The 17,795-nt window shown below is 37.8% G+C and overlaps 1 protein-coding gene across 1 annotated transcript in view; it reads left to right on the top strand.

Annotated features, from left to right (window-relative positions):
• The window catches only part of LOC109614277 (tyrosine-protein kinase-like otk), a 52,474-nt gene extending 37,963 nt beyond the window's left edge, over positions 1-14,511 (top strand). The window contains exons 4-9 of the mRNA XM_059128935.1: positions 4,961-5,877; positions 10,202-10,637; positions 10,702-11,534; positions 13,581-13,738; positions 13,811-14,147; positions 14,218-14,511. Coding sequence (XP_058984918.1) covers positions 4,961-5,877; positions 10,202-10,637; positions 10,702-11,534; positions 13,581-13,738; positions 13,811-14,147; positions 14,218-14,310 — 2,774 coding nt within the window. The 3' untranslated portion in view covers positions 14,311-14,511. The remainder of the gene's footprint in view (positions 1-4,960; positions 5,878-10,201; positions 10,638-10,701; positions 11,535-13,580; positions 13,739-13,810; positions 14,148-14,217) is intronic.
• The last annotated feature ends 3,284 nt before the right edge of the window (positions 14,512-17,795 follow it).

Genomic DNA, 17,795 nt, shown 5'->3' with positions numbered 1-17,795 from the left:
ATCCGTAAATATTCGTCGTAGACCCCATAAAGTATATATTCATAATCAGCATAAAATTCTAAGTCGATTTAACGATGTCCGTCTGTCTGCCCGTCTGTCTATCTGTCTGTCCGTCTGTTGAAATCACGATACAGCCCACATTATTTGACGTAGAGCGCCAAAATTTAGCAGAGCAATTGTTATTGTGTCTAGGATGGTTGGTATTGAAAATGAGATATATCGGTCCACGTTCTGGTATAGTCCCCATATAAAGGTACCTCCCGATATTCGGTATTTTGATGATTTATGCCACATTTTTTCACGGATTTGTCTGCAAATTGGTATTTGTAGGTCATAACGAGTCCCTGTGCGTGTGGCAAAATATTGCATGTATAGGTCCACGTTTTGGTATAGTCCCCATATAAAGGTACCTCCCGATATTCGGTATTTTGATGATTTATGCAACATTTTTTTCACGGATTTGTCTGAAAATTGGTATTTGTAGGTCATAACGAGTCCCTGTGCGTGTGACAAAACATTGCACGTATGGGTCCACGATTTGGTATAGCCCCCATATAACGCTACCTCCCGATATTCGGTATTTTGATTATTTTCGCCACATTTTTTCACGGATTTGTCTGAAAATTGGTATTTGTAGGTCATAATGGGATCCAGCTCCGGTGGCGAAACATTGAATGTGTAGGTTCACGATTTGGTATAGGCCCCATATAAAAGTACCTCCCGATATTCGGTATTTTGATGATTTATGCCACATTTTTTCACGGATTTGTCTGAAAATTGGTTTTTGTAGGTCATAACGAGTCCTTGTGCGTGTGGCAAAACATTGCATGTATAGGTCCACGTTTTGGTATAGCCCCCATATAATGGTACCTCCCGATGTTCGGTATTTTGATGGTTTTTACCACATTTTTGCACGGATTTGTCTAGAAATTGGTATTTGTTGGTCATAATGGGTTCCAGCTCCGGTGGCGAAACATTGCATGTATAGATCCACGTTTTGGTATAGCCCCCATATAAAGGTACCTCCCGATATTCGGTATTTTGATGATTTATGCCACATTTTTTCACGGATTTGTCTGAAAATTGGTATTTGTAGGTCATAACGAGTCCCTGTGCGTGTGGCAAAACATTGCATGTATAGGTCCACGTTTTGGTATAGCCCCCATATAAAGGTACCTCCCGATATTCGGTATTTTGATGATTTATGCCACATTTGTTCACGGATTTGTCTAAAAATTGGTATTTGTAGGTCATAATGGGTTCCAGCTCCGGTGACGAAACATTGCATGTATGGGACCAGCCTCCATATAACGGTACCTCCCGATATTCGGCATTTTAATGGTTTTTGCCACATTTCTTCTTATGTTTCCTTTACCCTAAGGTGGAGGGTATTAAAAGTTTGGCCCGGCCGAACTTAATGTTTTTTTACTTGCTTTTTTTTTCCTCCTCCCCCCCCCCTCCCTCCAAAAAAGAAAAACCACATTTCAACATTTTATTTTCTAAATTACTTTTTTTCTCCATTTGTTCTTGTTCCACATAAACAATGGTAGCTGGCACATGTCATTTTAAGGTACCAAAAACCAAACAAATCCGAGGAGCATTGCAGTGCAATGCAGTGCTCTGCAGCCTGCCAGCCTGCCTTGGTGCATCATCACCATCATTAAAATACAACAACAACACCAACAAATGCCTGCATGTTACATTCATGTTTGTTAGTTTGCAGATTACTTTCGTAACAAAACTGCCTAGCTACTCCTAGATTCATTTTTCCATGCTCCATCATCGTTGCCATCACCATCGCCATTACCATCAGCAGCCTCATCAACCTCATCATAATCTTTGCTGAATGGATTTTGTTTGCAATGTGGTGCAACTTTTTTTGTTTGCCTTCTGCACTCCAAACCCTCCAAAGCCCCTCCCCTTCCTCTCCCCACCACCTCTTGGGTAGCCCTGCCTGCCTTAACACATTCTTGAGTTTTGTGTTTTCCAATAAATGAAATTTTCGCCTGCAGCAAGTCACAACAACTCTGGCTGGGCACACGGTATGGAGCGTTATTTGTTTGCTGCTGCATGGCAAGCGACCAGGCTGCCTGGCTGCCTGACTATTTTCAATGGCTGGCATTCATGACATTTGCGATTGTTATGGAAATGCATTAAGTGCAATTTATTGTACGCTTAAATAATTTTGTTTTTGTTGTTGTTGTGCATTCACACGAATGTGTTAGCGTTGTTGTTGTTGCTGTAATTGCTGGCAAGCAACTCCTCTTCTCTTCTCCTTAAAAAAATTGCAAGAAAAAAATTCAAGCTGAATTCTAAAGCTTTAAAATCTACTCAAGAGGGCTAAAAATGTTCCTGGTCGTTGTTGTTGTTGTTGCTCAGGCAGGAGCAATAACACCAGCAACAACAACAGAACAATATAAGCCGGATAACTGCCAGTAAATATGGGGAGGGGGGATATGGATTACTTCAGGCAAACATAAATATTCATAAGGAGAGTTCATTCAAACCTTAATACAGGTAGAAAAGACTCAGAAAAGCTTCCCTCAATGGAAGAGCTTTGGGAGCAATGTGTTCTAAGAAGGGTTTTCGAATATTGAAGAAGAACTTCAAGATACCTTCTTCTCTAGGGAAACATTCAAAGATAATTTATTCACAGAAGAGTTCATGGATTTCTTCTTTTTCCTAGAAAAGCTTTAAGTAGGCATAAATAATCATAGGGAGGGGTTTTTTGTATGGAGTAGGATCTATATGGGAAAAAAGGAAATATTTCTCTACCACAGAAAAGTTTCAGGAGCTGTTCGATCCAAAAAAGTCTTACAGGAGATTCTCGAAGTTTTTTTTAAGCCAAATAAGTCTTACGGGAGATTCTCGTAGTGTTTTTTTATATAAATCAGAGAGCTTATTTTAAATAAAACAGCTATTTATAAATAAGAGAGTTTATAATAAATAAGAGAGCCTGTCACCTCGATGCCTTCTCTTCATAGATAAGATTAAATAGGTCTTGGATATATAGAAAATCTACCAGAAATATTATTCCTATGGAAGTTCTTCTATCTCTAATAGGTCATGAATAATTCTTCTATCTAAAGAAACTCTTTAGAAGACATTTTTATCTTCATGAAAGTTTCGGGAGGTCTTCCATCTCTGAAAAGCTTCGACATACCTCCCTGTTGATAGCTTCAGAAGTTTATTTTCCTTCAACCGCTTTAGAACAATTTTTATCGATAGAAAAAGACAAAATTAATTTTATCTACCAAAGTTTTCAAGAAGGCCTTCTACCGCCAAATAAGTTCTTAAAGCTCTAAAGGTTAAAAGCTTCTGTAGGTCTTACTTTTTAGAAGATTTTTGGAAAGTTTTTCATCTAAGGAAAAGCTTTAGAAGTTCTTTTATATATGGAAAAGCTTCGGAGGGTCTTCTATGTGTAATAGATCCTTGGAAGGTCCTTTATCGATGAAAGAGCTTCTTAAGCTCTAAAGATCAAAAGCTTCTGTAGGTCTTATACTCATAGAAGATTTTGCAAGGGCTTTCGGTTAAGGAAGAGCTTTAGAAGTCCTTTTATACATAAAAGAGCTTCAGAGGGGTTTCTATCTGTAATAGAGCTTCGGGAGGCCCTATATCGATGAAACAGCTTATAAAGCTCTAAAGGACAAAAGCTTATGTAGGTCTTATATTTATAGAAGATTTTTGGAAGGTCCTTCGGCTAAGGAAAACCTTTAGAAAAGTTTCAGAGGATCTTCTATCCACAATAGAGCTTCGGGAGGTTATATATAGATGGAAAAGCTTTTGGCGGTATGTTATCTATTGAAGAGCTTTCGGAAGCTATTTTTTTACCAAAGAAAAGCTTCAGGAGTTCTTTAGGCTATAAAAGAGCTACAGAAGACCTACCTCACAAAGAAGAGCTTCAGAAGGCTTCAGAGGGTATTACATCTGCAAAAAATCTTCAGTAGGTCTCTTACCAATGGAAGAGCTTTTGAGCTTTTATTTGTCGAAGAGTTTTTAAGAATATTTTTACTATATAAGAGCTTCAGAAGGCCTTCTATACACATGTAAGATTCAGGAGGCCTTGATTCTATGAAAAAGATTCAGAGTATTTGGAAGTATTGTTACCATAGAAGAGCTTCAAAAGTCCTTCTATACACAGGTAAGCTATAGGAGGCTTTGAGTCTTTGAACAAGATTCAGAAGACCTCCAGAAGGCTTTCTACCTATTGAATAACTTTTGGAAGCCTTGTCTCTTTAGAAAAGCTTTTAAAGACCTTATATGTATAGAAAAGGTCTCTTATACACAAAAGAGCTTAAGGAGACCTAATATCTAAGGGAGAGCTGCAGAAACTCAAAAATAGCTTTAAAAGCTCAACTGTCTAAGAAAAAGCTTTTAGAGGAGTCCTTTTTAGAGAACAGTTTCTGGAAGCTTTGTATCTATAGAAGAACTTCGAAAAGCGTTCTACCTATAGAAAAGCGTTTATAGGGTTTCTATTTATAAAAGAGCTTTAGAAGACCTCCTGTCTTCAAAAGGTCTTCCGTTTATGAAAAAGCTTTATACGACGTTCCAAAAGAACTTTAAGAAGCGTCCTATCTATGTGAGAGCTTTTGTGAGCCTTCTGTCAATAGTAGATCTTTGGGAAGTCGTTTATAAATAAAAAGCTTTTAGGAACATAGAACCTACAAGAGGGCTTCAGGGGACTGTTATCTATAGAAGAGGTTTTGAAGGTCTTTAAAAAACTTCAATGAACCTTGTTTTTATAGGAGAGCATCAGAAACTGGTCTCCATATCCATACAAGGCCATCAAGAGCTCTTCTATCTGTGGCATATTTTATGGCAAATCTTCTTATTATAAATTTCTGCAAGGGTTCAGAATATACTATATAATACTATATAATATCTATGTGTGTGTGTATATATGTCACCTCTCATTTAGACTTATTAATAATTTCCATTTTATCCATTTCTTTTCTTCCAGGGATTCAAACTGCCAATGTCCAACTACTGGCCAACTATCAACACGAAGTCATCCTGAAATGCCATGTAGAAGCCTCATCCGGTGATGGCCTGCTGGAAATCGAATGGTTCCGCAACAGTGAAAAGCTGAGTAGCATCAAAAATATTGAACTGATTGAGAATCGTTTGGTCATACGCAATCCCACCGGTCAAGATACTGGCCTATATCGCTGCATTGCCTCAAATGCCGCCGGACGGGTGATGAGTCGCAAGGGTTACATTCTCAAATGGTCCAGTGTCAAGGAGTCGACAAATTGTTTGCCGCGTCTTAAAAAGAACTACATAATACCGGATGGTATGAAGGACATGTTCTTGTGTCGCGGCAAAAGAGGTGGCGATTCCGCACATGGTGCGGAAGATAAATTACCCTTTCCTGTGGATGTGCAAATAACCCAACAGCCCCAGAAACGTGTCACTGTCAAGGAGAACGAAGCGACGGAGTTGTACTGTCAATATTCGATACCGGAGAAATATTTGAAGATTGCAGATGCAGTGAATGAAGTGTTGCTGCGTTGGCGTAAGGATGGCAAAATTATCCGGCAAATAGAAGTGAATGGGGCAACGTCATCGATGTCACAGCGTTCTCTGGATGCCAACAAGGACCCGATGTTAAGGGGCGAGGATACACGCGTATCCATTGCCAAAGACAATGGTTCATTGGTCTTCTCAAGTGTTGTAGCCAGCGATGCTGGCCAATATGTCTGCCAGGTGGTGGTGGAAGGTTATCGCTCTGTCACCTCGGAACCGGGCGAACTGCAAGTCATCGAACAATTGAAATTCATGCCACAGCCTACTTCGAAGAATTTGGAATTAGGTTCGGTGGGCAAGGTACATTGCAAGGCCCAGGGCACGCCAACACCCCAAGTGAAATGGCTTAAGGTAAGTTGAGAGTTTCTATGTTTCCCCCCTCTCCTTCTCTCTTCCTCTTCTCCTCTTGTGTTCGATTGGCATTCCATTGATGGCCATTGCTAGGTTTATGTTTCCTTGTTTGGTGTTGCTATTTATTTTTTATTTTTTTTTTGTTTGGGGTGAAGATTAAAGGCGACTTAGTTGGCAATAGCCAAGTTGTCAGGCAGCAGGTGCAGTGTTAAGACACAGTGGCTTAGGGGTAATTATGTGAAAAACAAGGTGAGAAGAGAGATGGATAAAGGAAGAGATAATAAAGATGGGAAAAGTTGGGCAGTTAGTTTTTGGTGAAAAAAGAGAAATGTTGAAGTTACTTTGGAACAGTGGGGGAAGTGGAAGAGGAGAAAAAGGAAAAGCTTTAAGAGATCTTACATATGTAGTAGAGCTACAGAAGCTCGTCTACCTATAGTATATGTTATAAAGAGCTTCTTTCTACAGAAAAGCTTTTGGAGGCATTACCATCTCTTCTCTATCTATTTTTGCGATTTTATTTTGAGGGAACTTCATCAATGGAACATTTTCAGAAGTTTCATTATTTGTAGGTAGCTTCAATCCCCAAACTTAAAAGCTTAAATATTTGATGGGTTTACTGCTGAGGACTTCTCCGGATATAAGACCTCCCCGAAAGGTCTCCTAAAGATAAAATAATTCAATTCGATGGTAGAATACCGCCTAAAGCTTTTCTAATGGTCGATGAGTTTTGAAGCTCTTCTGTAAACAGATGACCTTCTAAAGCTCTTCTATTATATATAGAAGGCTTGCAAAGGCTCTTCTAAGGAGATAAAGACTTCTAAACCTTCATCACCATACATACAGGTCTTTCAAAGCTTTTTTACATTTAGAAGGTCTTCTTAGGCTCTTCTATAGATAGAATACTCCTAAATGTCTGTTATAGCTAGTTGACATCATAAAGCTCTTCTGGTGATCAAAAAGCTTTTCCATGACTTTTTGCGGATCTTGTATAAATATAACGCCCTTCAAAGCTCTTTTATAGAGAGAAGGCTTATGAGGTTCTTCTATAGATTAACGGCCCTTCCAAGGTACTTTGTTGATAGAATTTCTTCTGGAGCCCTTCTATAGAGTGAAGACTTCCAAACGTTCTTTACTAGACATAAAACGTATTTAATCTCTCCTATAGATTAAAAGCCTCCTGAAGCTCTCCTGTAGAAAGAATACCTCCAAAAGCTCTTTTATTAAAAGATGATTGCCAAAAGCTCATCTATATTTTAAATAGAGTCCAAAGCTCTTTCATTGATAAACGACCCTCTGAAGCTCATTTACAGATAAAAGACTTCAGAAGATCTTCTATGAATGGGGTCTTTTAGAAGTTCTTATATCTATAGAAGCTTCGTATTCTATAGATAAAAAACCTTCTAAAATACCTCATATTTTTTTTTTTCAGATAGAGTACCTTTCGAGGTTTTCTATGGGTGTAAGTCTTTCTTTTAAAGAAAGATAAACCTGTTGATACCTCTTTTTGATATAAGATCTCTTTGGAGTCTAGAAAAGCTTTTGAGGGTCTTCTGGAAATATAACACCTCATTTGGAGAGTCCATTAGATCGAACGTGTCCTTGGGGAATACTTTGCTCGAAAGACCTTAAAAAGGCCTCCGATTGGGCTTCTATCGATAGAAAACCTCCAAATGGCCCTCATCAGTTATAAAAGTCCCAAGGAGCTTTCATAGATATTAAAGCTTCTAAAATATCGGTGGAAATTTGATTTAGATAGGGTACCTCCCGCTGGTTTCTGTGGATGTTTGACCTTTTGAGGGCCTTCCGCAGAAGTTCTCCAGATATTCGTACTCTAAGGAGTCTAGAAAGGCTTTCGAGGACCCTTTAAAAGGTCTTGCATATAAAGATGTCTCTAAGAAAGTCATTGAGTCATTGAGAAAGACTTGTAACTACCTCCTTATTGACTTTTTTACGGAGGACCTCCTTAGAGACATCTTTATATGGAAGACTCTTTAAAGGCCTTTGGAGGTGCTTATATGGATAAAATACCTCCTGAAGGCCATAGTTGGGCACGAGACTTAAGTTCTTTTACAGTTAAACCTCCTAATGAGCTTTTATATAAGACCTTCTAAAAGACCTCCTTATCGGATTTAATTGATAGAATATCTCCTGATGACATTTTTTTAGATAGAAGATTTTCTGAAGCTTTCCATGGATGTAGCACCTCTTGAGGGTCTTCTCTTGATGAAACACTTTCAGAGATCTTTTCATGTTATAAGATCTTCCTTAGAAAGCTCTAGGTGACCCCAGGAGGCTAACGTCCTTCTACATTTTGTAAGTAGAAGACTTTCTGAGAGTTTCTATAGATGTAAGACCTTTTCAAGGCCTTTTTTTGAACGAAACGACCTCCTAATACTACTTCTAGGACGTCTAAGAAGTCTCGATAAGCTTTGAGGTCTTTATAGAATTTGAATACCTTTTTAAAGGATTCTAAGGCTTTTCTTTAAATGGAAGAATTCATAAAAGCCTTCCAAGGAGCTGCTTGGGGTAGAAGACCTCGAAGAGGCCATAATTAGAAACAACAAAACGTCCTCCTAAGACTACATTTAGAACGTCTTAGGAGTCTCGAAAAGCTTTGAGTTCTTTATAGAATTTAAATACCTCTTTAAGGGGTTCTAAGGCTCTTCTTATGAAGGAAGACTTCATAAAAGCCATCCAAGGAGCTGCTATGGATAGAAGACCTCCAGAGGCCATACTTAGGAAGAATTTCCTTGAGTTCTTACACCACCGCCTAAGGAGCTTCTTTGGATGTAAGACATTTATGTGATGAAAACCATCGGCAAATCTTATCCTAACATAAGATCCTTTAGGATACTTTAAAAGCTCTCGAGGACCTCATGGAAATAGAAGTCCTGCTTAGGAGCTCTTATAGATGAAAGACCTGATTAGATAATTCGTTTCTAAGAATGTAAGACATTTTTGTAATGAAAGCCTTCGGGAGATCTTATCCTGAATAGGATCTTTTGGGGTACTTGAAAAGCTCTCGTGGACCTCATGGAAATATAAGTCCTGCTTAGGAGCTCTTATAGATGAAAGACCTGATTAGATAATTCGTTTCCAAAGAGGGTTCTAGGGGTTAAAGTAATTCCTAAAGGCTATCATTGATGTCAGATGAATCCTTTAATTTTCTTTTTCTGGGACCTCTCCCAATTGCAAGACCTCCTTAGGGTCTAGAAGAGATTTCAATGACATTCTAATGATATAAGACCTTCTCAAGATAGAAGACGTATTGTTTGCTTAAAAGGTAAGGGGGCATCAGTAAATGGATGCGAGCTTCTTCAATTTTTAAGGTTTGCTTCATGAGAAGACCTCCTAAGGGGCTTTCTTATGTATAATACCATCTTTTGGTAGAAGACCTCTCAAGGGTCTATAGATGAAAGATTTCTTCAGATTTAGATGAAAGATTTCTTCAGGTGCTGCTATATTAAGAAGGCCTCCAAGGAGCTTCTTTAGAAGCTGAAGGTTTCAAGAGAATAATTGCAGGTTTTTAAAAATTCTCTCCTTCTCCCTTTTTTCCTCCTTTGAGCCACTGTGCAATTGACCAACTATCCAGAAATAACTCGAGGGGAACAGTAACTAAACAAAAACAAAAAAAGAAAGGAAAAAAATAGTTGGAGTCCGGAGAAAGAAAACGATGCATAAAATAGCCCAACTACAACAAACAAAGTTTGCGTAGCGAGAGGATGGGACAAGAAATGGCCCAGAATTAGTTTTTTTATTTGAACACTACTACAATTTTCAAGATAAATACTTTAAAGAGCTTAGACTGGGAAAAAGTCAACGTTGCATTGGCAAATATCGGTGGGTTGGAGAGCTAGCTGGCTGACTGGCTGCTGAAGTGTGCTTCTAAACTTATGGAGAGGAAATTTGTTTTTTTTGGTGTTCGTGTTGCTGTTGGTGTTATTGTTCGTAACAACAAATAAAACAAGTCAATGACCAACCAGCAACACCAACAACGACGACAATGGCTGGGAAGTGTTTGATGTCCCGCAGGCAGAAACACTCGCAGCAGCATTACAATGGGAAACCATAGAACCATGACGGTTGGCTGGGTAGACGAGTGGTCGGATGGTAGGTTGGCTGGCTGGGTGCAGAATGGGTCAGTTTATTAACTAGGAGTTTGTTTCCGGCTCGTTGTTGGCCATTGTCTGTGGCATTGTTGGGTAGGAAGGAGAGGCAATTGGGGTGGGGGTCTCATAAAAAAACTTTCCCAAGTAGTTTTATTATTATAAATTTGCTCACTTGCTAACCATCTCAATTTCTCTCGCCCCCTCTTCTCACACAGGATCTCAAGGATGACTTGCCAGATACATTGGAGGACATTAATGGCACTTTGACTTTTAAAAATGTTACTGCCGAACATCGTGGCAACTACACTTGTGTCGCCCTCAACTCCCAAGGACAAATAAATGCCACTGTCAGCATTAATGTTGTGGTCGCCCCCCGTTTCCTGGTGGCCCCCGAGGGTCCCATTGAAAGTTCGGAGTCCGATGTGGCATTGATGCATTGCCAGGCCACGGGTGATCCCAAACCTACCATACAATGGGACAAGGATTTGCAGTATCTGAGTGAGAACAACACTGACCGCACACGTTTCCACTTTCTGGAAAATGGCACCCTGCAAATCACAAATGTCCAGCCGGAGGATGAGGGTAGCTATGGCTGTACCATTGGCAACAGTGCGGGGCTGAAGCGTGAAGAAGTGAGATTTATTGTCAAAGGTGAGTGGCCACAAAATATTCCAAAAAAAATCCTCATCAAATCCTTTGCTTTTTTTCTTTACAGTCAATGGCGACGGTGAGGCCGAGCCCCAGGAAGGTTTCCTCATTACCCGGGCCGTCTTGATAACCATGTCGGTGGCCTTTGCCTACATAATTTTGGTGGTGGGTCTAATGATCTGGTGCCGTTATAGGCGCCAGGCCCGCAAGGCTAGACTAAATGAGGGCCGTGACAATCCCGAGGCCGGTGAAGGTGAAAAGAATGCCGAAAATGAACCCTGCCTATCCGAATCGAAAACCGCAAAGGTACGCAAGGCCAATGGCAACAACAATCCAAAGGCAAATGGTGGCAATGATGCCCAGAAATCCGATGACACAGCCTGCAGCAATCATTCCAAGACTTCCAAAAAATCCAATGTCTATGATCAGTTAAGCTTCCCTCGATCCGGTATCACCGAACTGCTCCAGGTGGGTCGCGGTGAATTTGGTGATGTCTTTGTGGGCAAAATAAAGACGTCACTCATTAAAACATCCGTTGATGACAAGGACACCGACACGGAGAAGAATAGCAATAGTGACAATGGCAATGGTTCGGCAGCCACCACCTCGACCACAGTGGAAAAACGGCGTTCGAAAACATCCATGGATGACATTGAGGAAATCAAGGAGGAACAGGAAACCTGTAGCAGTGATAATGAGCCGAACGCCAATGGCAATTCGGATGAATATAAATTGGTTATGGTCAAGGCTTTGAATAAAATCAAGGATGAGACGGCATGCCAGGAGTTCCGACGACAAATTGAAATGTTCCGCACGCTGACGCATAAGGGTGTTGTGCGGTTGTTTGGCTTGTGCCGGGAGAAGGATCCACATTACATGGTCTTGGAGTACACGGATTGGGTAAGTAAAAGAGGAACATTCTCTCTGGAGAAAATTTAGAAAGTTTTATCAGGAGCTTCTGTGGATATTAGACCTTCTAAGGAGCTTTTACATCTTTTGTAGAAAAATATCTTTACAGGGGCTTCTACGGACAGAATAGGTTCTAAAAGTCTTCTATATTGGAAGATCTCTCCTGGGGCTTCTAAACATAAAATTGCTTCTGAGAAGCTCTGATGGGCTGTTATGGATGCAAATTATTTTGACGATTAGAAGACCTCTCTTAAGGAGCTTTTATGATTGAATGCTGTCTTAGGAGGTTCAAAAGATAGAACACCTCCTACGGAGCTTTTATGAAAAGAAGATCCTTTACTGGATTATATGATAAAATATCTCCTAAAAGGTTTCTATAGAAAGAATACCTATCAGAGGACTTCTATGAATAAAAGTCCACCTAAGGAGCGTGTATGGTAGAAGACTTTTAAAGATTTTTTTCCAGATATCGTACTGAGCTTTTACGACTAAATATCCGCTAAGGGACTTCTAAACAAAGAAGATCTTTTAAGGGAGATATATGGATAGAAGACCACTTAAGAAAGAAGAAGGCCTCCAGAGAGCTTTCAGTAATCAGAAGACCCCCATAGAGCTTTCTATCAATGGAAGTCTTCCAATAAGTTTTCTGTAATTAGAAGACACCCAAAGTCCCTTCTAACAAAGCGAAGACATTTAGATAGCTTTCTGTAATCATAAGACCTTCAGAGACCTCTCTAATAAAAGGAAGACCTTCCGAGACCTATCTATAAATGGAAGAACTCTTAAGGAGCTTTATATAAAAAGAAGACGACAGAGAGCTTTCTAAAAGTAGAAGTCGCCAGATAGCATTTTGTGAATCAATTGCCTTCTTGTAGCTCGTGTTATCGAACCTTTAATGAACTTTGAAAAAATCTGATTTTTTCAGAAAGCTTTCCGTAATGAGAAGTCCTTCAGGGAGCTTTTTATTAATTAGAAGACCTCCAGAGAGCTTTCTACAAATAGAAGACCGTACGGAAGTTCAAAAAATCGGAATACCTCCAGAGGATTTATCAAATTATGAGACTTCCAGAGTCCTTTCTACTAAAAGGAAGACTTTCAGAGACCTTTCTATAAATGGCAGACCTCCTAAGGAGCTTAATATAAAAAAGGCCCCAGAGTGTTTTCTATAAGTAGAAGTGGTTCCGACTGCATTTTGTAGATATAGGAGTCTTCTATCAAAAGAACCTCCTAATGCTTTTACGTTTTTACGGAAAGAAGTCCAACCCAATGGGGTTTTTAAAGACCCTCAAAGAGGTTTCTAAAGATGGAAGAGGTCTGCACCTAATATAGACCTACTGTAGACTAGTTCTTTGCCTTCTTGCCTTATTTTTGCTTGTGTTTTCGGTCTTGTAATAGACTTTGAAAAAATCTGATAATTTCTTCTAGGCCCTTCATTTAAATGGGGTCTTATTTCTTTGATATCTTGTCTTCAGGTAGCTTATGTTCTCGCTTCTAAAAGGGCTTTGAAAAAATCTGAAAAAAAGAATAGGCTCTCCATTTAAATAGGGTCTTTAGGAACTTTTTCCTTGCATATTAGCTCTCGAGGACTTTTTTATTGTAACCGTATTTCATTTTTCTTAAAGTCTGGTTTATTGACATCCAAGATTGTTTTTTAGATCTTACAGTCCTTGTAGCCTCATAGTTTGTTTTTAGATTGTCTAGGCTTCTGCAAAGGTCTCAAGCCCCTTTGTGGGTCACTAGGTACCAATAGCTTCACTCTTTTTGTTCCACCAGTCTTCTTGTAGACCTCAATGTTTTATTCTTATCCCCAGGAACTCTGCGTCCTTTTATTTCATCCTTTAAAATCGTCATTGATCCTGTCTAAACTCGATAGGCCCTATTTCTCAACAGCCATCTTTTTATGGCCCATGAGGTCTTTTTACGGACTTTTATGTTTTACCCCATTTTTTTTTTTTGATTTCCAGAACCTCTATATGAAGTTGACCCCTTTTTCTTTCATTTTCATATTTTTTTATCCTTATTTTCTCTATTTTTCAGGGCGATCTCAAGCAATTCCTTTTGGCCACTGCTGGTAAAGTGAATACTTCGACAAATTCCTCCTCACCACCACCTCTGCTGACGGGACAAGTTTTGGCTGTGGCATATCAAATTGCTCGCGGCATGGATGCCATATATCGTGCAAGATTTATACACAAGTAAGTTCGAAACTTAATCTCCTTCGACTAACTCAATATATTAATGAAAAATATTTGTACCTCTCTTCACAGAGATTTGGCCACCCGCAACTGCATTATTTCCAGTGATTTCATTGTCAAGGTTTCATATCCGGCCCTGTGCAAAGACAAATACAGTCGTGAATATTTCAAGCATCGCAATACCCTATTGCCCATTAGATGGCTGGCGCCCGAATGCATTCAGGAGGATGAGTACACCACCAAGAGTGATATCTATGCCTTTGGTGTAGTGGTATGGGAGCTGTTTACACAGGCCACCAAAATGCCGTTCGAGGAATTAAGCAACGAAGAAGTGATACAGAGGAGTCAGGCCCAAAAATTGGAGTGGCAGTGTGCCGAGGGTACACCGGAGTGTCTCAAAGAGATATTGGTAGGTTTTTGCAATGAAAAAGAGATTGGGGGAGCATAATTTTTTAATTTTTCTTTTTCTTTTATTTTAGACCTCCTGCTGGAACCACAATCCCAAGGAGAGGCCCTCATTTAGCCAACTGGGCTCGGCCCTGAGCAAGGCCATACAAAGTCTGGACAAGTAATTCCCCTCCCCCCAAAAGGGATTCACAATAAAAGCAACATTTTTTTTGTCATTCATGCCAGCATTCATTCAAACAAATTCATTGAAAAGCCAAAAATTACTTAAGTCTTTTTTTATACTGCCTCATGAGAACAGAAACGAACGAATAGATTGATAAATTAAATTAGTAATTTTTAAGCATTAAAAAGCTAGTAATTAAAACGATAATTATTTATTAAAATTAAAACAATAAGAAAATATAAACAATATCTTAGTTTCTAAGTTAAGTTTGTGTAAAAAAAAATCAATGAAACCTCTTTATTTTGTAAAACCCCCCCCATTATTTTTACTTAAGATTAAGTGTACAACACTTGTGACTTTCTGTAAGTTGTGTTTTTTTTTCTAATAATGAAAAAGAAAAGCAAATCGATATGAAAATTTTAATTAAAGCAATTTTTATATTTATAAGATAAACAACAACAATTTTTAAATCACAGCCATAAATTTATTTAATTTTTAAACAAAACGAAAATCTGTAAATCTTAACGAAAACCACAAACGAGTAGTCTTTTAGCAGTATTCAAATCTCTTCCCGCCCTCCCTCAACTATCTTTCCACTGTACATATTTAATTTTAGTAATTGATTTCCCCCCTCTCATCACACCCACACAGACACTCATCCGCATGTCCTTGGATTTTTTAAAAAAATAGAAAAACTCGAATAAGTAGGAAACAAGGCGTATTTTTTCTGTAAAACCAAACGCTGACCATAAACATGCAGTTACCAGATAAGCATTTATAGTTTGTAAAATATACAAGAAACAAAAAAATCGAAAGAGAAGAGAAGCCATCATCACCATTATGAATAAAATTAAAAAAAAAATGAATAAAAAAAATAATAATAATGATATAATGATAAATAAATATGAAATATATATAATTAATAACAAAAACGGAAATTATTTTTTATCCAAAGAGTTTTGTAGATGCCTCATAGATAGCAAAACTTTAGGGTCGATATATGCATGGTACAATAAAAGGATAAGGTAGATCTACCAGCTGATTACAATTTTTTTCTAAGTGTGCCCGACTCCTGCCAATTTTGTGTATGTATTTATTGTTTTGAAAAATGAAAACAAATTATTTTCATAATCAGTTATTGAAAGATACATACATTGCTGGACGTGCTTTACAAATATTAACCAGTTGCGTCAAGGAATTCAAAAATTGAACAATTTGGATGGTTCTTTTTGAAAGAAAATAGACACATTTCATTAATTTTTCGCAAATTTTAACTCATTTTAAAAAATGAGGAAAAATATCAAATAAATGAAAACAACTTGTTGCATATAATTTTGAATGAGTCTGACAGGAAGCGGGCATAGCCTCAGGGCTGTATTTCTGTAGTTTTACGAAGCTGTTCTTCCTCCTTATTACACTATGGATATATGTCTTTCTGTAGACTTAAATTACCAAAGAAATCCCTCAAAAGATATTCTATGGATTCAAAAATAAAATTAGAAGGCACTTAAGTTAGAGGTATTCTGACGATTTATTTATGTTTATATATTTATTAAAAAGAAGTCATTCGAGATGTATTTTCTTTTTTTGCATATAAGACCTGTTTTTTTGGGTCTTTGCAGAGATACTTCTATAGACGACAAACCTTCTATAGCTATTCTATGAAGAATAAAACTGTAATTTTTTTATGACTTTGAATCCTTTTTAATGAAGGCTTTCTAAAGACATTTTGAAGAATTTTTTCAAACAAGGCTATAAAGCCTAACCTTTCTATATGTCTTTTTGTAGATGGACGATGTTCTATAGTTCTTCCATACATGGAGAACCATTAATATGTTTTTTGGATAGTATTTTCAAGGTAAATTTCTATGAATAAAAGCCTTTTGGTAGAATATGTAAAGTCTCTTTAGGAATGAAGCATTAAAGGTGTTATTTTTGAATAGAAAACTTTCGTGAGGCATTTTTTGGAGGATCGAACGCTTTTAAGAATTTTTCAATATAAAATCTATTTTAAAGAATATATGTAGGGCAGTTCTGGAGATACCCTTTGAAAATCTTCTAAGTGTCTTTTATAAGTGAGAGCATTTCAAAAAGGTCCTTTATTAAAAGAAGACCCCAAAGAATTCTTCCTTAGAGGTATTTTAAAGACAGAAATCCCTCCAGAGATCTTATATTGGTAGATATAAAACTCTTGTAGACTCTCAATCAATGAAAGACACCATTGACACCCTGCAAAGGTGAATTATGAACCCTTAAAAGTTCATTGGATGAATTAGGACTTTTCAAACGGTTTCCTGGAGATGCAAGAGCTATGAGAGGTAGTGTAAATTCAGAAACCCGTTCAGAGGTCTAATTTTGGTAGATGGTCATAAAGCTCCATTAAGAGAAAACCTTCAAAAATTTGTTCTGTTCTTAAAATTTAGGACCTTCAAGAAATCATCCGCCCAATTTCGACAGTCTTTTCATTGGAAAGTCCTTTCAGACGACTTCTATGGACGCAAGACATTTAAAATACTCTCCATGGATAAAATGCCTTCCATGGGCAATTTCGACAGGGTATTTTCATTTGAAAGTCCTTAAAGACCAATTTTAGGACACAAGACATTTAAGATGCCTTTCATGGATAAGGGACCTTCAAATGCTCTTATATAAATATAAGACCCCGTAGACTCTTAATGGGTCTTCAATAGATAGAGGAACTTCAAGAGCTCCATTTAAGGTACACCTTCAAAGGCTCGTTTAAATATGAGGCCTTTGCAAGGCATTCCATGGATCGAAAACCTTTAAAATATGGGTCTATGGAAAAAGACCTTTAAATACATCTTCAAACACTGAAAACATGTAAGAAGTTTTCTAAGGTATGATAGAACTGCAAGAATGTAAAAATGTTTTCTACAATAAAGGATTTTCCTTTATGATTTCGAAAAAACTTAAAAAATAGTAGTTTCTTGCAGGTTCTGGAACAGAGGAATAATTTGGACGTCCTTTGCACTTAAGAAATTTCCTTTGGGCCTTTTACAAATTTTTTTCAATGTTGGCAAGGCCTTTCAACTAATTTTATTCCAATTTGTGCACTGGCAACATTTTAGAGAGCTTTTGTCAGGCTCTTGTCTTAGCTAAAGCTTTGGTCAACATTATTCCAAATTTAGGAGCTTTTATTTCCCCTAAGCTTTTTTTGGTTCAATAATACAATTAAGCTTTTGAAAGGCTTTTATCCATATTCTATGTCGGAGACCTATATATAGCAGTCATGCGCAGTAGATTAAGATCCAAAAGCAAAACGAACCACAATTCATTTTTTGGAAACTGTTTGAAATTATTTTAAAAGATTTGAATATATGGAAGTTGCAATGATGGTCGATATTTGCATTGAAGTCTTTCTGTGGACAAGGTTACCATAAAATTTATTTAAAAAAATTTTTGATGTTTTGATTTTGATTTTGATGTGGTGATGAATTACTCGATGATTGGGGTTTAATTCAAAAT

Source organism: Musca domestica, unplaced genomic scaffold (assembly GCF_030504385.1).
Source record: "Musca domestica strain aabys unplaced genomic scaffold, Musca_domestica.polishedcontigs.V.1.1 58, whole genome shotgun sequence".
Lineage (NCBI taxonomy): Eukaryota > Metazoa > Arthropoda > Insecta > Diptera > Muscidae > Musca > Musca domestica.
The sequence above is the reverse complement of the archived record's forward strand: the minus strand, read 5'-3'. Positions and strand labels throughout refer to the sequence as shown.